At 43.7% G+C, this 25,000-nt stretch overlaps 1 protein-coding gene across 1 annotated transcript in view; it reads left to right on the forward strand.

Annotated features, from left to right (window-relative positions):
* The window catches only part of ak5 (adenylate kinase 5), a 117,209-nt gene that overhangs the window by 34,399 nt on the left and 57,810 nt on the right, over positions 1-25,000 (forward strand). Inside the window, exons 6-7 of the mRNA XM_083653765.1 lie at positions 2,195-2,386; positions 13,380-13,470. Of these exons, the coding sequence (XP_083509891.1) occupies positions 2,195-2,386; positions 13,380-13,470 (283 nt within the window). The remainder of the gene's footprint in view (positions 1-2,194; positions 2,387-13,379; positions 13,471-25,000) is intronic.

Consider the following 25,000-nt stretch of genomic DNA (forward strand, 5'->3'; position numbering starts at 1 on the left):
TGTTTGGGGTGGTTACTCAAAAAAGTAATTTATTACACATTACTCGTAACTTAAAAAAAGTAATACTGTAGAAAGTAATTTGTTACACTACTAGTTATTACATTACTTTTGCATTACTCCTCTACATCGCCTACATGATGGGCAATGTTTTCCTCTGCTATATGATGCAACAAGTCTGTTTATCTCTGCTTTTGACGTTACTTGTTGAAAATCAGGCTTTGGCTGCTTGCTTCAGAATGACTCAGCTTGGGTCTTTCACTATAGCTTTGTGTTAGCATGTTGGCTGTGCAGCTAGCTTTGTGTTAGCATGTTGCCTGTGCAGGTAGCTTTGTGTTAGGATGTTGGCTTTGAGATTTGATGTCGTGTTCAAAAAGCAGTGGATGATGTTTCTTGTCTTTCTTGTTCTTTTGTGCAACAATTTCGAAGTAATGTGCATATCTCCACCATCAACATAAATAAATAGATCTCCCCTCCTCAAAAGTTGTTGTTGTAAACCACTCATCCATCCGTGAAAGTCTCTAGTTGGTGCTTGGTGCTAGGATGGATCGGCCAGAGGGACAACTCTGCCTCTGATTGGCCTGAACCTTAACCAATTGTCACTCCTCATGCCTAAACAAATCATCACTCCTCCCTGTCTCTCCAGCCCATCCATTCTAGCACTGCATCAATCTTTTAATGTCAGCTGTTGTGGTGCGCAAGCGACATGCATGGAAAAGTAGGCTTGATGATTTTAGTAACGACATAATTGTTTGTGTAACTGTAATTACTGAATTTAGGATCCATAATGCGTTACACTACTCATTACAGACAAATGTAATGTGATTACAGACGTCCAACACTGGTCCCAGGTCACTTTATATGAGACGACTTTCCTCATTTAGCTCTCAGCGAGATCTTTGTGACGGATGCTGGCCTTCCTCTGAACCACAGCAGGAAGAAATAGACACATGCCTCTTCCTGATTGGCTGCCTTCAGTTTGTGCCTCAGCTCCTTCCTCCTCTGAGAGGCTGCAATTAACCGTGCTGTCGGCTTGGCACAGCGCTCAGGTCAACATCTGCCTGCTTATGTGGTATATTTAGGACTCTCTCTGTGTGTGTGTGTGTGTGTGTGTGTGTGTGTGTGTGTGTGTGTGTGTGTGTGTGTGTGTGTGTGTGTGTGTGTGTGTGTGTGTGTGTGCGCGTGCGTGCGTGCGTGTGTGTGTGTGTGTGTGTGTGCGTGCTTGCGTGCGTGCGTCATGCGTGTGTCTGTTCCTGCATCCTGGCCTTTAAGCATGAGATGCTATCACAGACGGAAAATCTACGCGGGCACTAAAACTGTCCTGCCTTTTCTGGGAATAATTACCATTTTAGTCTGATATGACAATGCATCTCTAGAGACATTTAATGACATATTTAATCATGTTTTCATAAGCCGCATTATAGGCGCTATACCTGACAAAATGAGGGCAGAAGGTTGGTCGCTATGGAAACGGAAACTTTGACTTGAGTGGCATTGCCGGAGCACGCCTCGGTAAACAACAACGTTCTACGTGCTATTTTTGCCTCCGGCAGTACATGAGATCAAACGCAGACTCAGGAGTGTACATCAAAAGAAAAGAGTATGAATAGTAATCAACTGCTCTGATACTTTTTATAGTTCCCAGTGGTGAACGGGACGGTTGGTAAACTGACTGGCAGTTCCAAGGAAAGATTTAATTAGGCCTGACCTCTGTATTTGAGATAAACAACTTAGAGACAACAAATTATCTCCTCTGTGTTTTCTACATCAGTGTTTTTTGACCTTCTTTGTGCCAAGGCCCACTTTTGACATTGAAAAGAAATCCCATGGCACACCGCCATACCAAATGAATACCAAAATGAACCTCATCATTTTTTGCTTTCTTTTGACCCGCGCTTGTAGTGGGTCTTCATCTGGGTTTAGGTCTGGAAGGACTTTGATCAGGAGGATCAAAAGTCCAGAGAGTCTGTATTTTTCCTGTTCAAATATTTATCCTTCTTTGTCGTTCTAACCACGTTACTACCTGCATCTCTTTCTCTTCTATTGTTTCAAATCAACAAGGTCATTTGTTTGTTTGCAGTTTGTTTCAGATTTTGAGTTGAGTGGAGCTGAATGCAAAAGTGGATCGACTGACTGCAACCCTGGTTCACTGCTTTCCCAATTTATAAGAGTACTAAGCCCCGCCTTCTGCCGGCAGATCTGCACCCCGGACCTGGTGGTGTTCCTGGCCTGCGCCAACCACCGTTTGCAGGAGCGTCTGGAGAGGCGAGCGGAGCAGCAGGGCCGACCCGACGACAACCCCAAGGCCACCGAGCGCCGCCTGACCAACTTCAAACAGAACACCATCCCCCTCGTGAAATACTTCCAGGAGAGGGGCCTCATCGTCACGGTAATGCTGCTGGAATAGTATGTGTGTGTGTGACTGTCTGTGTGTGTGTGTGTGTGTGTGCGTGCGTCTGTGTGTGCGTGTGTGTGTTTCTCTGTTATTCAGCATGACATCATGACATATTTGGTATCTTTGGAAACCTTGCGATATAGACTTTAAGAGAAAGTTCTGTGGGTTTGAACGAAGCTTTGGCGGGTTGGCTACTCAACATGCATTTGTAGTGATGGACCCCACTGGCAGGTTAATTGAAACGATGCACACATAAGGCTTGCCAGGGGCAAAATGTCTTTATTTACACATTTTAGGTGACATGTTTTTCAGTCAATGCAAAGATTATGGAGCTCAAAAGCGTGTATCAGATGTCGATTCCTAAGTTCTCAAAGTACTGCAACTCCACTTATGAAGCAAAGCTAAATGCTACATGTGACTGCAGGGGTCTGACATGTGACATGTGACTCCAGGTCATGTGACTCCAGGTCATGTGACTCCAGGGGTCACATGTGTGTGTGTGGGGTCTGACAGCTGGACACACAAAGTCCACCATCGCTTTGGACTTTGCTGTAACTATTGTATGCAAAATAGATCACACTAGGATGCCAACATTAGATGACATTCATGTATTCCCAGTAGGAATATATTGTCACAACCAAGTGCATAAAAACAACCATACTGTAACCTAGCTCTCTCTAACAGGGAGGACATGAATAATCAATATTAAGTAGAAGTGCAGGTAGCATCCAAGTTACCATAATACTTGAGTGAACACGTTCCAGCCAGCTGGCAAGTGTGTGTACAGTAGGCTACGTACGGATGTATGCCAAGTTGCCAACATACTCAATGATGTTCATTACCACCCCAACACACACGCACACACACACACACACACACATACACACACACACACACACACACACACACACACACACACACACACACACACACACACACACACACACACACACACACACACACACACACACACACACACACACACACACACACACAACAATCTCAATTGGTGCCTCTCTGCACCAAACCACAATTGGTGCAGAGAGGCACAGGGTTACCCTGCAGAGAGGCACGGGGTTACCCTCGGGTGCTCATGGAGCTGTGTGCTCCTCCAGCCAACAGGAGGCGCCTGCCCACTCTTCTTCTGGTGGGAGTCCTATTGATTTCTCTCCGCTCGGCATCCACTCCCACACGACATCAGACGGAAAGCAAAATGCCCCTACTTACTGTCTGTATTTTATCGCAAGATACAGTTATTAAAAAGTGATATAAAGATATTTGGGTTGAGGTTGTTTACCTGGCGGCATCTTGAAATCAAAAGCTCTGCATTGTCTCCAGAGGATTTACCATTAATATGAAAAAGATGGTGAAAATGTAGCCAGCTGTCCTTTAGAAGTGGACGTCTGTTGTCTTAAGCTGTGTTCACACCGAGATATTTATTTTTCTCCCTGTCGATCGATTCAACCCTTTGGAATCGCTCTGTCGCTGTGTTTAAATCGCTCGTCAACAGGCACAATTCTCAAGACTACTTTGGACCGGGGGGAGCTGAAAAATGTACAGTCGGGAGGAAGACGTTCTGAGAACGGTGTACACTCACCAGCATGGAGAACGGTGTACACTCACCAGCATGGAGCCAAGTCTCTGTCAGGAGCTAGTGTTTGCTAGTGACCTAGCATTTAGCAGGGCCAAGCCAAGAGTTTGCTCCACGGCTAGCCGGATGATTTTAGTTTCACGCACCGGTGTTTACTGCAGCCACTTCCGGGGTTACGGCAGCCAATCAGCGTTGAGCAGCAAGCGACTGTTGCCGGCGAAGTTTCGCTCGAGTTGGGATATTTCATCTCGGGCGACGAGCGAATTTTCGCCCTATCGCTCCGTCGCTGTCGTTCAAGACGCCCAGCGATTTTTCTCCCGGGCGAATATACGCTCAATCGCTCGTTTGCATTGACTTTGTATGTAAACTCGATGCCAGTGAAAAACTTTAATGGGTCGATGTGAACGCACCTTTACTGTCATGTGTCTGTGCAGCCAGCTGTGCTTTAGAAGTGGACATCTGCTGTCTTACTGTCATGTGTCTGTGCAGGCAGCTGTGCTTTAGAAGTGGACATCTGCTGTCTTACTGTCATGTGTCTGTGCAGGCAGCTGTGCTTTAGAAGTGGACATCTGCTGTCTTACTGTCATGTGTCTGTGCAGGCAGCTGTGCTTTAGAAGTGGACATCTGCTGTCTTACTGTCATGTGTCTGTGCAGGCAGCTGTGCTTTAGAAGTGGACATCTGCTGTCTTACTGTCATGTGTCTGTGCAGGCAGCTGTGCTTTAGAAGTGGACGTCTGCTGTCTTACTGTCATGTGTCTGTGCAGCCTTTAGCTTTCTGCTTCAGTCTGGTGAGAAAGTGGAAAGTGAGAAAAGTGAGTGAGGAGAATAACACATAATCACTCAGGGACTCCACATGAATCAGGAGAAACACGACTAAAACCTGGGTGGATGTTAAATATTCACGGAAAATCCCACGCTTGGATCCTCTCATCTGTTATACAGTATATCATCAATGTGTGATGTTCCATGCACCCACTTTCCATCAACCTGCCTCGCCTACTCATGCATTCATCTCATCCACCACCGATGCAGGCCCGTAGCTACCATTTAGGACACCGCGGTCATGACCTCGGTATTTTCCACACCAACATTTTTTTTTTTTTTTTTTTTTTTAGAAAAATAGCCCCAGTCCCCAGATCTATTCATCTGTCATTGATGTTTTAATGCGACAGTTGATCGGAAATGCAACAATTTGCTTCCTCTCTGTGTGCTATAGAAGAGAGATAACTCACAACATTCAGATTTTGCATTGAGGCTAGATTGGGGCTAGACTTTGGGGACAGTTCTATTGAAGTGAATGGGTAAGTAACTCCCCTGTAAGTGATGTTTGTGTAGATGGGCCATTATATTTAATTGAGCAGTATTCTGCCATGTGACCTGTATACAGAATATAAATTATATTACGGTATATGGGGAGACATTTATTTTTTGTATAATTTTAAAGCAACAGCACAGTAAATAGGATATTAATCTAACATGATGTCTGTAGTTCTTTATAGATCTAGACTCTTCATTTTGCTCTCAAAAAGTGCACCAGATTGAAGCATTTTACTTTAAAATTGACACAATTTTCTATCCGGGGGGGCGCAGCCCACCCTTGGCCCCCCACGCCGCGCTAAAATGACCTCGGTAGTTCTCAAACCCTGGCTACGGGCCTGCACCGATGTAGCACCCACCTGGGTGATGCACCGCAGCCAGTTAGCGCCAGCATGCTCACCACACATCAGCTATCACGGTGGAGAGTTCAGGACTGAAAGAGCCAATTAAGTGGCCATGATTGAAGGAAGGCCTGTGTGGTCATTTCTCCAGCAGGGCACAAGGGTTACACTCCCCAGGGCACCGGGGTTACACCCCCAAGAGCACCGGGGTTACACCCTCCGGGGCACTGGGGTTACACCCCTACTCTTGCGAAGAGTGCCGAATCCGATGAGATCTTTATTGACCAGAGAGAGTCAGGACCTCGGTACCTCCTACTGGTCTCCCATCCAAAGACTAACTACAGCCAGACCTGCTCAGCCTCCCAGACAGCGATGTGCTGGTGAAATTTATTCAGCGGAGTCAAAGTTATCGATGTTAAACAGCTCTTTTCACACTTTGTTGTTGCTTGTTTGCAGAGGCGGCATTCCCTGAAGCATCCAAACACACACACACACACACACGCACACGCACACGCACACACACGCCCACACACACACACACACACACACACACACACACACACACACACACACACACACACACACACACACACACACACACACACACACACACACACACACACACACACACGTAGATCACAGCCACTGAAGAGCTGTGTGTGTGTGTGTGTGTGTGTGTGTGTGTGTGTGTGTGTGTGTGTGTTGTGTGTGTCTTCAGAATGCCATGTTACCCTGCGTACATTATCCATATTCATCAGCAGAGCTCAGTCCTGCCTGTCAGTCAAACAGAGTATATATGTGAAAGGCTTTCCACCTCAGGATGAACCTAAACCCTTTAAAGTCAGTCGACATAGGACCCAAAGACCATTGGCTGGCATGGCTGCCTACTAAAAATCCCCAGACAGAAAAAAGGTCAACCAGGAGAAGCATTGAGTTACAGTAAGCCCTATGCCAGAGGCTGCCGAATAACTGATTTAAACAGGCCTTAGCGAGAAAGCAAAGAGCAAACCCTCTTCTCAATGGCTTTTATAAAATGTAAAAGTAGGTGTATATATATCCTCTACCAAGCAACAGGCATGTTTTAAACTTATTTTACATGTTCGAAATAAAGATGATCAAATCAGGTTGTGCTATTGCCGGTTTGAATGATGAGTTTCAGTTTAACACATTAGTATTTACTATTTCCCCACACAAAACCTCTCAGAGCTCAACAACAGAACCCTGACACACAGAGCACTCACCATAGCACATAACCCCACACACCCCCCCTCAACCCACTCTTCTCACTCCCACACGTTGTATGTGGGTTATATGTATACACATATGCATCTGTATGGATCTATGTATTTACTGTACGTGACATACATACGTTACATGAACATCCCACGGCCATGATCCTACCCCCCCCCCCCCCCCCACACACACACACACACACACACACACCTTCCCCCCATTATATATCACTTTAAAGGACTTTTACTTTTGCACTTTATATAGTTTGAGATTTTCCATTTCCTCATTCTCCTGCTATGCTGTGATCGCTGCATGCTGCACAAAGACAAATGCCTCTTCCTTTGTAATATGATTACTCACTATGGCTATTCAAATGAACTGGTACCTTGTCAAGTCTTGTATTGTATTTAAACATGCGGTCACCTGTGTCCAGTTATTAGGTGTTTTATTACGATGGCGTGGAACATGAATAGAGCGAATCTGAGCTGTGGTTTCCACAAGCTTCTGGCAGTGGGTCAGGCTTCAAATCTCTCTCCAGCGTCCCTGCATTCCCACCAGAGCCCACTTAATTAAGACACACTGAACTGCATCTGAACTAGAAGTCTCTTAATTACGATTGTACGTCATGATTTAGCGGTGGCTTTTACTGTAAAAAGCCTCTCAAATTGAAACCTCTCCCAGCCCATGTGGTGATCGTATGACTCTTAAAGGGATACGCCGCTTTTTCAGGAGTCTCATTTGCCATATCCCCCCCACATAATCAAGGTACACCATGCCTTTACCGTCACTGTCCGAGCAGTATACAGTGAGCTATAGTCGTGAAGTCAGTAAGTATCGCCATAGAATGGACACCAATGGTACACCCGTTCAAAATGACCAAAAACACACATCTGATAGCGCCAAAATACATGTTGTGCTTCGCGTACTCACCACACGATGAAATATTAATCCAAATGCGGAGAAATTATATTTTTTTAAAGGAGAATTTCGTTTTTTTTTAACCTGGACCCATCTCCTGGCAATAATTATGATTTGGCCACTCACCCAGCGATGTCCGCGGCGTTTCTGGCCGTCCTAGCGTTGTTTTGAGATCGATAGCGTCCAAGTCAGTTGTAAAATGGAGCTGATTTGGGGCCAAGTGTGAGCCTGTCTTTCCTGCATCTAAATAGCTATTTTTATTCCCGTTTTCACCACATATCGTAGTAATGTGATCCCTCAACATCCACCAGAGTGATATTTCGCCCCAGGCCATTTCCTGGACTCTCACAGGGATCAAATTACCTCAAACGTGATCTCGGTCACCAAGTCTCGTGAAGTCCTGCGATACTTTCCTGCCGACTGGCCAACTACAGGTAGGACGCTTTGCGGTGGTGGTTTTAGCGTAACCAGCAGTAGCAATACCACTGATGTGAGATACCAATCATCTCTACCATGGTCTAATTTGTTTATGGCAGCGATTCCCAACCTGTGGGCTGCGGCCCTCTGGTGGTAGGCGGAGGTATTGCAAGTGTACCGCCAAAAAAAACCTTGCTGATCGACAGCGCCTTGAAAACGGTAACACTGAAAATGCTGCAACATGTTTTCAGATGCTGTGTTAGTGACTGGAAAATAAAGTGTTCTGAGAACGCATTATTTGGCCTCCATATTTTTTATGGGGTCAGAGGTGGGCCGTGCAAAGTTTTGAGATTTTCAAGTTGGAAAAAGGTTGGGAAATGCTGGTTTATGGTATTTAGCTTATATCAAGAGATCACAATTGATTTGACAATTATATTGATGTTTAAAGTGGTTTAAGCTTTCACTCACAGAAAATTGCTTCCTGGGATTACAAAAACTTTCTTTCACTCAGCTGCGTAGTCCTATTGCCCAACCATCTGTCCCCTAAATAGGCTAAAATCAAACCATAAAACATGATTTGGAAAATTCTGATTGTGTTCTTGAATCAATACTTTCCCAGTGGAAGAATGGCTTCTTGATTGATGAACACAATAACCTCTGCGGCTTAATTGCCTTCTCTCAGTAAAAGGCTTCATGAGTGAAAGTAATCGATTCATTTGAAATGTCAGGTCCAATATGGGAAAGCATAACTCTCAAAGAACAATCGCACTGAGTCGTTGATTCTAAATGGCTGAAGTTGAATTGGAGTGACTGAGTTGTCAACACACACCTCTAGGAGTCTATTCATTCTCGTGCTATTTCGGTCATCGTCAAAAAGTTTTTCGGCACACACACACACACACACACCTACACACACACACACACACACACACACACACACACACACACACACACACACACACACACACACACACACACACACACACACACACACACACACACACACACACTCACACACACACACTCTCTCACTCACACACACACACACACACACACACACACAGACACACAGACACACACACACACACACACACACACACACACATGTACACGTACACACACCATCACAAAGCATTACAGGAAATTGCAGTGGAGAGATAACTTGTGGCTCTGATTGAAATCCTCCTGTCATTCTAGGATCTAGTCAAGTTCAGCCGCTTCTCAAGTGGTGCGAGATTCTGACGCAGATACAAACTAGACCAAAAAAGTCTCTCTCTCGATCATTCTGGTTTCCAACTGAATACTCTGCAATGCTTCGCTTCGTTGTTCATGAATCATAAATGAACCACTGGTGCAATAGAGAGCCAAAGTGGAACGTCACTTCCTGCTTCAGCACTGTACCAGAGATTGTCATCCACCATTTATTTTCCCATAGACAGTTCATAAAATGCTTATAAAAATAGTTGTACTTGTTCAAACCAAACGGTTCAGATATATTTAGAAACAGGAGAGACCGCATAACATTTCACACAAAAAACTTTTTTTTTTTCAATGTTGTTGTTTTTTGTTTTTTGTCCAAGTGAAATGTTCTATGGTCTCTCCCGATTCTAAATATAGCTGAAACGTTTGGTTTGACCAAGTAAAACTATTTTCATAGGCATTTTACAAAATGTCTATATAAATAAATTGCGGAAGAAAATCTCTGGTACAGTGCTGCTGAAGCAGGAAGTGACGTTCACTTTGCCACTCTATACAGTCGATACAAAGCGTGAATAACTTTGTGAGTAACTTTCTCCAAGTCACAAAAGAATAGAAATGACCTAATATTCTTTTTCATTTTTACCCGTCCGGCTAGTGCAGCAGAAGATTCCTTGCCTACCAACATGAGGGTCGCAGGTTCGAGCCCCCGCGTTACCTCCGGCTTGGTCAAGCGTCCACACAGCCACAATTGGCCGTGTCTTCTTCGGGTGGGAAGCCGGATTAAGAGTATATGTGTCCTGGTCGCTGCAGTAGCGCCTACCTTGGTCGGCACGCCTGTTTCGGGGCAGGGGAACTGGGGGGGATAGCGTGATCCTCCCACGCACCACTGTATGTCCCGTCGGTGAAACTCCTTGCTGTATCCGATGGGTGGGGGTTGCGGTACACATACATTGGTAAAGGATCCTTAACTCACACCTACTTCCTAGTTCCTACTTATCTACTTCCTTTATTTGGGTCCCGGTTGACCCTCCACTGCTAGCTTTTGTTTACATGGTGATTTGTTTATAGATGGTGACATAGTTTATAGATTTGCTTGTCCCACTGCCCTGGCTAAGCTTGACCCTCTCTACCATGCTGCTCTGAGATTTATCACTAACTCAGCATATAGGACGCACCACTGCACGCTCTACTCTTTGGTTGCTTGGTCCTCACTTGCTACACACAGGTTGCAACACTGGTACATCTTTATTTATAAGGCTATTCTTGGCAAGCTTCCACCTTACATCTGCTCTAAGTTCGAACTGATTCAGAGTTCTGTAAATCTCAGATCCAGCGCTTGGGTGCGCTTTAGAGTGCCACCCGCGCGGACTGAGGTAAGTAGGAGAAGTCTTTTTTACTTTGGCCCTTGGTCTTGGAATGACCTTCAAACCCGCCTTAAAATGGCCTCTCTGGTGTCTTTATATGGTTTTAAACAAAAACTAGCCGAGGTCCTTGCCACCTGCTGTTCCTGCTTTGAGGTGTAGCACCTTGACTTTTTACTAGCTGTCTCTCATGTTGATGAGGCATGTTTTTGATTGTACAGTTTTATTGCATTGGTCTTTTAGATCATTTCTATTTGTCTTAAATTTTCTCCATTTTGAGTTGATGGTGGTCAAATGACAGAAATTTTTGTATATGTATTTGTACTTGTGTATTTTGTACGACGTGAAACGTGCTTTTGCCTTCTTTGACCAGATCACCCTTGAAAAAGAGACCTCGGTCTCAATGGGTTTTTATTTTCTGGTTAAATAAAGGTTTGATTGATTGATTGATTTACTGGGGCACAGACAGTGTTTTTCGTGAGCTCTTCTCTTTTGTCTGAGCTGTTGATAAAAAGGCAGAGATTTACATGTATTCTGAGGCCGTTTGATTACATTTGTAATGGTTGCCTTGCCACAGTAACGCAATGAGGCGAACTGGACATGTATTTTTGAGTTGTGATGGCTCGAGGAAGGAAGGAATAGTGCATTCTCCAATCTACAAGTCAAACGCTTCAAGAAGTTCAGACAGTATCAATTCACTCAGATAAATCACAGAGATCAAATACATGATTTCTGCCTTCTGCCTACACTAATAAAGAGAAAGTCTTTCCCACTGTAATGTCACTGAACCAATCAGATCATGGCAGAGCCTTTCCCCAAAAGGGTGAAACCATGCAGAACCAACCAAAATACATCTCTTTTCTTCCTCGTGCTCTTAAACTGTTTTATAAATGACCTAGCCGCGATTTAGCTTCTTTAAATGACCTATTTATTTTAGGATTTATCTTCTTAAATTCATAGCTTCTGCTTATGATGTTGATCGCTGTAATGTATGACGCATTTCGGGATTCACTGTTTAAAGACTGTGTGTGTTTTATGCTGTTGACGGCTCCTCTGCTAGTCAAACTTTAATAAATGAAACTTGAATTTGTCCTTGAAACGGCTGAAGAGCCTCAGGGCCAGAATAACGGCCAGAATAACCTGCATTTGTACAACATGCAGCTCAAAGTGCTTTACATCAATAGAAGGCAGATAAAAGACAGATACAAAATATACAAGTCATATAAAAGAAGAAGCAAAATGCATGAAAGAAAGAAAATAAAAGATTCAAATCAAGTGAAATAGAAAGATAATAGATACTGCCACCTTGCGATTGAACCCAGTTTGTCTTTAATTTTCTAACTGATTCTACTCTTGATCGGACATTTACATCAGATCTCACTGCCCACGGCAGACGAGAATCATCAAAGAGAAACCAATGAAATGAAGGATTTTTAGCAGTCGTCTGAAAATGCTTGCGTGGGGATTTGTACTTACTGTACAGACCAGCAGCACAAGACCTGAGGGCTCTAGATGGAAATAGAACAGCAGGGATTGTGTAATGTACGCAGGTCCTAAGCCATTAAGAGCTTTGCATACAAGTAAGAGAACTTTACAATCCTAAAGGAATGAGCCCTTATGTTAGAGCAGTGACATAAAGAGAGCGCCATGTGGTAACAGCCAGTCTAGCTCTCTGTGACAGCAGACAGGTAGAGAGCTGTGACAGCAGACAGGTAGAGAGATGTGACAGCAGATAGGCAGAGATGTGACAGCAGACACGTAGAGAGTCAGTCTGGACTCCAAGCCACCCACAATCACTTCAGTGGGTGGGAGTACTTGCCTTGACAGACAACTCCTTCAGCCAATCAGCGTCGCCAAATCCAGTCCTTCATTCAATCCGCATCGGATCGAGTCAAATTCACTCGGAAGAACAGCGAAAACGTCTTTTCCGCTGATAAACTCCGCTGGTGCATACTCCTGTTCTTCTTTAATTGTTGTTATTGGGTCTGTTCTCTCGTTTTGGGAGCGGCAGAGCCATGGGAGTCACCATTACTGTTTTGCCAGCGGTGTCCTTGATTGGCCGGTTGCGATGTCAATTACGAGGCAGGTCCCTGATTGGCCCGTGGACTTTGTAATGGCTCTGGGCGGGAGGCTACATGGCTGGCTATGATGAGGCCAGGGTGACGGCCAGAGAGCAGATTACGGAGGAGGGGACGTCTGCTTCAATCAACTTCTCGTTGCCTCACAAAGCCGGATTCAGCACGGTCCATTGGGGAGCAAGTGTGCAGAGGAAGAGGTTGAAAGACACCAGTTGATGCAGAAGGGTGAAACATGTATTGAGTATTATCAGAGCTTCTGGTGTGTGTTGAATGCAAAATAACCCCATCGTCGTACCTTTCTTCGAATGGATTTTCTTCTTTCTTCTCATGATGAATTAATTGGTCGCTGGACAGGCAAGGGGTGTGTGCAATTGACCTGTTACGTCCATGACCTTTGTCTCCTGTCAAACCCACTGTCTTTCCCGCCAAGCTCCGCTGCAAGGACTAGAAAAAAAGATCCTCTGGTGTAAAGTGTGAAATCCTAATGAATCCTGATGAATTCAATGGAGTAACACCTTTTTCTCCTTTCAGCTTGATGCCGACCGAGATGAAGAGGAGGTCTTCTGTGACATCAGCATGACTTTGGACAACAAGCTGTTCCCCTCCAAAGAGCCAGTTGCAGGTTAGATGAATACCTGTCTTACAAAACAACGAGACACCTACAAAGAGGATGGAAGGTCAATAGATGAACAACAGAAAAACAATACCTCCAAACTTTCCTTTCATTTGATTTGATTTCGAACATTTAAAGATAAAAAACAAACAAACAAACAAACACAGAGATGAAATAAAAGCCAGTGACAATAATAGATAACAAAAAACAATAAGCCATTACAGCAAGTGCAATGAGCAAATTCTCATACCCAACACAAATTAAAATTAACATGTTCGAAAATCCTACCCCTTCTCAACTAGCCCGTTCATCCATAAACTCCTATTTACAATTGGGGGGGAAAAAACTATACTTATTTTAATGATAATTAATATTTCCTTATAAATACACATATATTGCCATTTATACTTTATATACACTATACACGCAGTCAGCTTGACTTGAGTAATATCCCAAGCCAATATGGACCTTCATCTGCTAAAAACATAATTATTGCTTGATGAAGACTCTTATTTTATCGCTTACTTACACCATGACATTACCCTTATTTTAAGTAGATAAAAAAAAAACTGTGTCACATGCATATTCTGTATCTCCTTTTTCGTAACATAGTCTTTTCTATCGGTTATTTTACTCTAAAAGGGCGAGTTATGTAAATAACTCAATATAATAACACAAATTCACCCCCGTACAGTTGTTATGAATGGTGAAATTAGCTATAGGCCAAAACCGTGTTTTGGACCATGCTTAATCCTGTTACAAAGTGGGGCATTTTACCATGAGGTGCACGGGAACGACTCACTTTTGGGTCCAGCCTCAAGTGGCCATTCGAGGAACTACAGCTTTCAGTATCACCTCCGCGGCTTCCTCCTCCAAAGCCCGAGCTAGCCCACTGGTTTGAACAAAGCTTGGCCATGCCTCATGGATTTGTAATGATGGACCCACTGGCAGGTTTGTTGCACACATAAGGCTTGCCAGGGGCAAAATGTCTTTTTGACACATTTTAGGTGACATGTTTTTCAGTCAGTGCAAAGATTATGGAGCTCCAAACTGTGTATCAGTCGATTCCTAAGTTCTCAAAGTACTGCACCTTCACTTATATAAGGACTTGATCACCTCAAAGTCCTTGTATGTACCGTAATCTGATGACTGTGGCTATTAAAGTGCATCTGAATCTGAATGTGAATGAAGCAATGCAAAATACACTGTAGCCTATGTGACTCTCAGTCAGGGGTCTAACAGCTGCTGCACCTCTGGACGCACAAAATCCACGTTTGACTTTGCTCTAACTAGTGATTTTATTGTACGCAAAAATAGATCACACAGCCACACTAGGATGCCAACATGAGATGAAATGAATGTACTCCCGGTAGGAATATTGTCACAGCCCAAGTGCATAAAAACAAGTGTACTTTAGCCTTTCTCTAACAGGGAGGACATGAATAATAAACAATAAGTTAATTAACATACAGCAATACTTGACTGAACAATCATTTGTTTTGCAGTCAAAGCACAGCCAAGGTTTAAGAAACAATCAATGCAAAATCCTGCAGACCAAAGCTGCTTTGACGATATGATACTGCATGATATGATATGATTATATGATTATATTAATTAATACACAGGACAAGATGTTACTATCCCTTGTGCCAAAATCCGAGGAAAAACACATTTAGAAGCCCAATCCAGAATAAAACAAGCTAACAGGCTAACAAACTAATAAACAAGACACAAATCACCAGTTACCTACCCTAGCCAACAGCAGTATGAAGCATGTCATTGGGGTTTTCAAGTGGGCACCTTCCTTCACCGACGTTTCGTTAAGTTAGGCCCACGACACCTCAAGAAGGCTTAACGGTGTAATCCAGCGTCCTGGAAACACCCCCCTCCATGCTACCACCGCACAACTGCATATTACCTCACTATCTAAGCCTAGCTATCCAGGTCGGTTCGGTATGACATTCCTGACTACACCACCACTGTCAATGATTCAGCCCTGTTGATGCGGACCGTTAATCATGACCAACAACAAACAATCCCTAACTACACCACCACTGTAGTTAGGGATTGTTTGTTGTTGGTCATGATATATGATGTGATGTGATAAGATATGATTATATCATATCATATATAATATACTCACTGCTGAGTTATTTCATCAGCACCATAGTGTTACTGACAGGCTTTGTGCTGAACAGTGTGCATACAGTACATGAGAATAAAAAAACAAATAGGGGAACCCAAAAATATCACCCACAGTATTGGCTCCCTGGTTACCACAAGAGTTGGCATAGCAACCGATAAAGCAGGGCCAGCCATACTTCATGAGAATTACAGTATCAACAAGGTTGGAATCCATCTCCATCAGATTGCTTGGCTGAAATGCCCTACTGCAGTGGGGTCTATCCAGGGGGGTATATATATATATATATATGTATGTATGTATGTATGTAATATATATATATATACGATATATATATATATATATATATATATATATATATATATATATATATATATTAGGGGTGTCACGATACACTCAGTTCACGATACGATACGATACATGATATTGGGTTCACGATAACGATATGATTTTTTATTTTAACAATATTTTTTTGCGATCGATTTGTAAGTTGAGGGGGCATCCTCCACGCTAATTTGAGTAATTCCACCATTTTCATCCTCCGTCTGTTCAAACAAATCAATGAAAAGGAGAGCGGGCATGCAATCAGATGCAGATCAGTGCCACCATGTTCAGCTTCTTTTTCTCACGATATGAGATTTCATCTCAACGATACGTATTGTCACGTTTTGATATCGCGATATATTGTGGGACGATATATTGTGACATCCCTAATATATATATATACATATATATATATATATATATATGTATATATACATATATATATGTATATGTACATATATGTATATGTATATATACATATATATATGTATATATGTATATGTATATATATATACATATATATATATATATATATATATATATATATTAGGGATGCACCGATCGATCGGCACGTGACCGGAAATGGCCGATTTTCACGTGATCGGCCTCGATCGGTGATCTGCGCCGGTCACTCTAAATAGCCGATTCTGTGAGCCGATTTTCACATGACGTGCGCGCACCCCAAAGCACCGAGACAGGCACCCAGCCACCACACCACACACGCCAGCATACCTTCCTCGTTGTGGAATTTTTTTCACCGTCAGTGAAGTAGACAAAGCTCGCAGTTTGTCACACATGCTAGTCGAAAATAAGCCGTGGAGACAGAGGTGCGGCCGAGTCCCGCTCGGCTGGAGTCCAGTCTGAGCGGCTCGCTTCACCTCACTGGCCCCTCTCTCTCTGCTCTCTCTCCCCGGGAAGCGGTGCTCCAGCTACCCACCACCGCGCACAGCCGGCTTGGCGAGGTGAACGCGAGCATTGTGTCCAGTATAACCATTCCCGACCTGCATTCTCCATTCCACATCAGCGCTGCTGCCTCAGCCTGTCAGTCATGTTGTAACGTAGATACAGGAGAGACTATTTGTTTCGTATTGCAAATAGAACGACGGACATAATAATAAAAATGCATCGGACTCACAAGTGTGCAAGGTTTTCTGTGCGTGACGATATTTTTTCGGATGGCAGATAAAAATACGCATACCAAACTTCGGACTGTGTGTAAACTCCGCCTGATATTCAGACTGAAGATCGTTACTGTAACTCATAAACGCATTTCCCCTCTACTCAAGAGGACTGGTCTGGAGCCAGTCTATAAACTCCTTGTCCATGGATCATTTTGATGTTCTGTTGCACCTGTTTTCTTTTGGAAAAGTAAATGCATGATAGCTGTGGGATATAGGCTATTGGATTTAATTAAATTTTTGTATTCATTGTATTTGCACAAAAAAGCTCTGTCCAGTAGCCTAACCTGGAACACTTTTATTTTGAGATGTGTTTGAGTGAGATGGTCCTACTTCATGCAAATGATAAGAATTGTTCTATGAATCTTAATTTTCAAACAAAGTTACAAAAACGTTTGTGTAAGCTGTCAATTGTTGTTCTTAGAAAGAAAATCGGAATCGGCATAAATCGGTATCGGCAAGTCAGACTATTCAAAAATCGGAAATCGGAATCGGCCAAGAAAATGGCAATCGGTGCATCTCTAATATATATATATATATATCATTTGTTTTATATTTTAGAACATACACAGTCAAGAACAAAAAAAGAACAAGCTCAGACACAGGAGGAAAAATAAAGAAAATACTATTATCGACGTTCCAATATTACAACGTGGTGCTACCAGCCGCGTGAGTTGTGCGTGGTGGAAGATTTGCGCTGTACAGGAAGCCTCAAAAAAGGTACGGCTGTCCCAGTGTCTATTTACCTGCTGAAATAGACTCTGGGTTCCCAGATTGCTGTGTCAGAGACTGCTGCACAGCCGTAGGGAGGAGCAGAGAGGATTCCGAGCAGCCGAAGATGGCAAATTCCGCCTCCGGCTGAAGGGTTATTTTGTAGGCCTTAGAGTACCAATCAAATATTTTGGCCCAGAATCCAGATAGTGAATGACAGAACCAAAAAGCGGGGGGTCTTCTCCTTGCAGTCAAGGCTTACTGTAATTGACTCAGAGATCTTTCCATCGAGAATACATTTACTTGCGACAGCTAATCACACAGCTTCAGTCCAGTCGAGACATTTTTCCAGATATGTTTCCCTTAACTCATTGAGTGCCAGCCACTTTTGGAGAACGGGCGCTCCCAGTGCCAGAGTTTCAGAGCGTTTTCAGTGATTTCTCGAGGCCCACAGAATATTGTGTGATATTACTATGTAAACACCGAACACGCACAAAGAACGATGAGACTATTGTATCAGCAGCAAAAAAAAGTTTATTGATATAATTTTCCATTCTTTAGTTATCAGCCGGAGAAGATAGGTCAAAAACAGCAAAAACAGGCGTTTCCATCTAGAAGCTGAGATATTGAGCCTTTTGTGAAATGAAGCATTTCAAGCAAATCACTGACTCTGAAACTAATATTTTCTGACCTGAAACATCTGAACAGTAATTTCCTTCAATATAACAGCACCCCCACCCCGCTCTACTGCAAACTCCTCCTCCGTGGGTGTGTCTCTGGTGGCTCTGCTCCCTCTGCTGCTTGTCAGGCGAGTCTCTGCTGCTTGCGGATCCACGTTCGGATGGCGGCCGCTCGTCGGGGGAGTCTGGATCGGGCTCGCTCGTTTCTGGGGTTTCGGTTGTGAGCTGGGATGAAGCTGCGTCCGATTCTGGGCTTTCTGGGCTTTCTGCTGCGCGTTTTAAAGTGTGCTGCACCCAGAGTCTATTTTCGGAGCCCCCCACCATTGTGCGCCGGCTCCCAGCGCGACAGCGAAAAGCCAAACCATTCTCATGAGAATGGTTTCATCACGGCTTTTTCTGCTGTTTTTACTCAACTTTCTCTAATCTGGAGAGCACTGTCGCCACCTAATGGGTCGGTAAAATAGGTTATACACATTCAACATGCCCCAAAATTTTACAGGAGATGTATTAGGCATTGATCCACGTTCCACCGTCAAAAAACGCAATTGACGACAATCGTCGTCATTGGCACTCTACGTTAGTAATCGAATTGACGACGATTGTCGTCATTGGCACTCAATGAGTTAATGTAGTCTCACAGCAGGTGTTCACTTCATGGTGCCATTTCCAAGATCAGAAAATGAATAGAGCACCATTTGAATGGGCTGCTAAAAGGGTCTGTTTTTGTACCATGGGGTGTACATAAGAAAACAACTGAATGAAGTCAGTAAGTAAGCTAAGTCAGTGGTTCTGTGGGGTCTGGGGGCGTGCAGGGGTCTTTGAGCGGGTTCCAGGGCGTCGCCAGCAAAAAGGCGAATCATTTATTTTCACTGTAATTCCATCCATAACACAATGACAGAATGTATTACGATTTTTTTTTGGTCATGCGTGTTTCACTTTCATCTAAATGCAAAAATCTTATCAGATGGGGAACCCTGGGACAAAAATCTTATTAAGTGAGGGCTCGTGGTATAATTAGTTTCAGTTTATGGGTCCTTGATGTGACAAACTGAGAACCACTGAGCTAAGTAATGCAGATTCAGGCACGTTTTCTGCCTACTGGGACGCATGTGTTCAATCTTTAAATCATACTCTGCTCTGCCTTCATCCTCAGCAAGTCATATTTCTCTCATTGAACAGGTGACAGGCTTGAAATTGCTTTGCTCCGCTGAAATAGAGGAGGAAGGGCTGAGTTAGAGATCAAGTGAAATTGAAAAGGAAACAAAAAAGATGGTCAAAGAGCAATTATTAAACGCAACACACAAAAAGATTGCAGTCAAAAGCTGTGGTGAGAAGCAGAGATGGGTCTTCTCCAAGGTAGTCTGGGCTCCAGACAATAGAGACCTCCGCCTACCAATCGTCTGGGAACGTCTTGTCAAATTGATGGAACAGCGGCGAGAACGGCCCTTTGTCAAGTTACCGGATACAGTAGAGTAGGGTATCGGCCCCCTCGGCTGCTGCGTGGCAATTGCTCAACTTCGCATCACATCACTGATGATGTCACAATGCCTATGACATCCTCAGTGCCTATGACATCATCACGGATGCCATAAGATGATTTTGGTCAATAATGATGTCACTGATGACCTCACTGATGATGTCATAGACATTGTGACATCATCAGTGCGACAAAAATGGAAACAAACATTGTCCACTTGCTCCCTTTTATATAAAATAGGGATTGAAACCAACTGGAGATGGAGCATTGACTACAGTCTATGAGATACAGCGAATCACTTTGTAACACGGAGAACTTTTTAAAACATTGTAAGGGGTACGGTGGCGCAGTCGGTAGCGCTGTCGCCTCACAGTTAGAAGGTCCTGAGTTCGATTCTCGCCTGGGACACTGTGAGCGCTGTGGTTGTGTTCCCCCCCATATCTTCAGTGCCTACTGCCCAGGTGGGTTATCTTGTCGTAAGGGCCTTTCTCTCTGTGTGGAGTTTGCATGTTCTCCCTGTACCCCCCAGGGGGTTCCTCCGTATATAATCCCCCCACTAAAAACATGCAGAAGATCAGATCGTCATCGTCATCCGACCAGTGACGACAACATCCGAAGTTGGTCCCCGGGTGCTGTACGAGAAAGCAACCACTGCTCCTGGCCTGCCCCTCTGAGGAAAGGACATGCCTGGATGGGTTAAATGCAGAGGACACTTTTCACCGGCCACCGTCAACCAAAAAACAAAGTTCCTAGCAAGAATATCATCATTTATCAACAGAGAGGCTATGAAAGTGCTAGCAGGTGCACTCATCCAGTGCCATTTTGATTACGCCTGTATCTCCTGGTACTTAAACACCACCAAAGCACTTAAAATCAAACTCCAGACCTCCCAGAACAAATTAGTCCGGCTGCTCCTCAATCTCCACCCCATGACTCATCTCCTCCCCGAGCACTTCTCTGGTCTTAGATGGCTCAGGGTGGAAGATCGAGTCTCACACATTAAAATGTGTATGGTGCGAAAGATCAAAAACAGGACAGTCCCAAACTACTTATTGGGCTACTTCTCCAATGTCTGTGAAGTACACAGGTACTCCACCAGGGGGAGCTCCACGGATTTGGTTCCTATTAAATTCAGAACCAACATGGGGAAAAATTCATTCTTATACTCTGCCGCCGTTCAATGGAATGCTCTACCATCAGCACTGAAAGAAATAGATTCCTTGACAAATTTTAAAAATGCTTTAAAAAAATGGTTTTATACAAAATGGTCTTAGATTGACCTTTTATTAATCTTAAAATGCTTTAAAAATGGTCTTATACAAAATGGTCTTAGAGTGACCTTTTATAGGTGCCCCCCATTAGGTTAGATTGGGTTGTATTGTTATCTGTTTATGTGTGTGAATGTACGTATTGTTTTCCTTATGTTACGTATTTTATTAGGATTTGTTGGGTTTATTTTAATTGCACTAATTGTCTTTTATTTTATTTTATGCTTATTTTTTATTGATTATTCTATGTGCCCTACTTCCCCATATTATCCTTCCCCCTGCGTGGCAGGCACACCCACGCGTTACCCGCAGACTCCGACAAGTGCTTAATGCACTCATACTGTTATACACTTACACACACTCAGGCATACACACAACAGTGCACTTTTTATCACAGTCATCTTAAGGACCGCAATGGAAACAAGCTGTTAGCTTTATTGCGTTTTTTTATCCTTTTGATAATGGTGGGCCTGTGCATGTATATACTGTATGTATACACTGTTTGTTCATTATCAATAAAGAACTCAATCAATCAAAAAAAGCATGAGTGTGTTGTGGCCGCATGCATGTGTTGTGGTGTTCGTGTGACAATAAAAGACGGGCTTGTCCGTTACGAGTTTTTTTTTTTTTTTTTAATGGATGCCTCGAGCAACCTTAAATTATTTGATTCCGTTTTATCTGTTTACAAGCGCACAACTTCTGCATGTCACCCGCCCCTTCTGAAGGTGTAGCCTAAAGACTCTGGATTGGTTCTGTGATCTAGTTTTCTTTTAACTCCAATTGTTTCCATCCAGTTTTAAAGTCGAGCTGAAATGAAAAATTACTTTTAACTATTTTAGAGCACACCCCTGGTCATAACTATACCTATTTAACAATGTGTGGCAAAAAAAATCACAAAAATATAATTACTTTGGTTTTTCACATGGAAATTCAACCGTGTTGTCTTCATTCATAATGAAATCTGCAGTGTGCTGCTAACGTCAAGCATACTGTACTACCCAATTCCAACCATGACATGACAGCTCTCAAGTCTCAATCAATCTTCATGGCTAGAAGAAAACTCCAAGCAGGCAACATGGTAATGGTAATGTCTTAATTTAATGTAGATGCAAAAGCCATGTAATTGGCTCGTTAACTCGGTTCTCAGCTCTGGGGCTCGGCACAGTGATCCGAGCACGCAGTCCACTGCACTGTATTTACATTGTGTTTGTACTACAGACTGTTATTGAAACGTCGGATTTGTCGGTTATAATACATTATTTCGCGGACTTCTGCCTCCCTCTCTGCTCCGAGGCACTGCAGGCCAGGGAGGGCAGCGCACCCGACTCGCCTCGCCTTCAGTCAGTCCCTCGTCCGAGACACGGCCACTTTTCAATGGTCAAATCAAACTCCTCCAACCGCTATGCCCCGCCTCTCAACCCTGTTTCACTCGAAATACGTCGCGATAAGGAAGTCACAGACTGTGCAAATGGCGTTTCAGCTCGACTTGAACAAGGAAAGCTGGGAGAAAGTTCTCAGTCTCTAGTTGAGTGATATGGATAGAGTCTATCTCCCAGGAGGAAAGTGCTCTCCTCCGACCTCCTGCATCCTCCGGCCGTCATTATGGCAGCACATTTCCTGACTCGCAGGCTGAGGTGCAGCTGAGCTGACAGCCTCTTCCACCTCACATCAATGGCCTCAACAGCAAAACAGAAATGTGGAGAAGCTTCCTCCACCGTCAGTCATCTCTCTCTCTCCCCGATGACAAAATGCACTTTGGCATTTTGCTGAATCGGACTCGTGAACCACAGAGGAAATGCCGGGCCGCCTTGTTTTGTTTCCGCCTTAGCTCCTCTCATGACTGTGTTGTCACTGCTTTCCTACACAGTCCCTTATCAGACCATTAGAAAATCTCATAATTACGTCCCAAAACAATATGCTCGTCTCACAAGTGTCGCAGGGAAATCTTGTGAACTCGTGCGCTGGAGGTTTAAAGCTCAGCGCTGCTGATCCTCAACTTTCGATCAAACTCTTTTCCTCTGAAATGGCTGTCGTGTCTTCTTTTGTGTTTGTGCCGGTGCACCCAGCCATCACAGCGCTCGCTATCAGCCCCTGCTGGTGGGAGGCTATAAGTCTATTGTAACAATAAACACGAGGTATGTAGAAATAGGGCTGGGATAGTTCTCTTTCTACTTATGGGACCAGCGACCGGCTGGAGTTTTTTAAAAACATATAAAAAATATATTTATCAGCAGCGCCAAGCTTTCAAACCCCAGCACCCAAGTTCACAAGACCCTTGTGCAACTGTGACCTTTGAGATTTCTCTGCAACACTTAAGACGAGCGTTGTTTTGCCGACCTCGGCTTGAGACTTAACTGTGAGATTTTCTAATAGTCGTATAAGGGACTGTGTAGGAACACAGTGACAACACAGTCATGGAAGGGGCTAGTCTGATGAAGAGCAGTGTTACTGTTCCAAACATTACCTCTGTACAATAAAATAAAGTAAGCTTGGAGCCCTGCAGTGTGCGAGATGTTTTATCCCTTTTTTCAGGGCCTAGTTTCCGCCCTGCTTCTCTCCTCGTATCATCTACATTCTGAGGCTTTTTAACATAATACATCAGTGGAATTCGCAGCTGCCTCATTTCTGGTATCTGCATGATTTTTTTTTACGCCACGTTGTTGTTGTTGTTGTTGTAGCGGTTTCTAACCCAGTTCTCTAATGTGGAAGCTCTGGTGCACAGGCAGACGCTGCCATGTATTAGCCTGCTCACAACCCATTTACACGGAGGAGGAGGGCAAAGAATCCACCACATTCTCCCTCAGTGTCTTTTTGACAGCGGGGAATTGTCCTTTTTGATTCATGGTTCAGTTGCTTAAAGGAATAGTCCACCCAAAAAAAGAAATTTCTGTCATCGTCTACTCACCCTCATGCCATTTGAAACACGGCTGAATGTGACCTCCCTGTGTGTTCGACTATAACACACAGGGAGGTTGCCAGCACAAGTCCATAGCAGCCTTCTCCAAAACAACTGAAGTCAGTGGGGACCAGTTCTTCAGAGTTGCAAAAAAGACCTATATTTACAGTCAGCAACACATAATGGTGTATAGGTCTTTCTATTCACAGCGTGACTGTTTGGCTGTTGGAACTCAAGGTCCCCATTGACCATTGATTTGGCATGATGGTGAGTAGATGATGATAGATTTTTTTTCTGTTTCTTTAATTGAACACGGCAACATTTTGGGAGAGTCGCCTATATAGTTGCCATATTCCCAATGGTAAAACGAGAAGATAGATGCCCTTCTCTTCTCTGTGCGTGTAGTAGAAAAATAGCAATCCGCCCCCCCCTCCCGCTGTACTTAGCTTAGCACAATGAATGGTAGTCATTGGTACTGGCTAGCCTACCCCTGTTAACGCGAGCAAAAATGAGGGGGAAAAAACGGGGAGGAAGGGAAAAAATGCTTCCATACTCCTCACCTGGTGTAGGTCAATTCCAAGCCTCCACAAAGACATCATTACACCCTTTCTTTAGCTGAAATCTGCATGGTAGGCCGGTGCATACAGTACTGTAGCCTAATAGGCAAATCTCCCCAAAAGTTGGTGTGTTTCTCTAACAATGGCGGTTTGTTGTGGATGTTTAGTTTCTCAGTTTCAGTTTCAGTTTATTTGTAAAAGGACAGTACACATTAATCAACATGACTGTTAATGTGCCAGTCTTAGCCAGCTGGCTAATTCGCAACTGCAGTCCTTTGGCAAGATGTTTGCATTGTGTTGCTCAG

The sequence above is a fragment of the Poromitra crassiceps genome, assembly GCF_964638095.1.
Source record: "Poromitra crassiceps genome assembly, chromosome: 17".
Taxonomy (NCBI): domain Eukaryota; kingdom Metazoa; phylum Chordata; class Actinopteri; order Beryciformes; family Melamphaidae; genus Poromitra; species Poromitra crassiceps.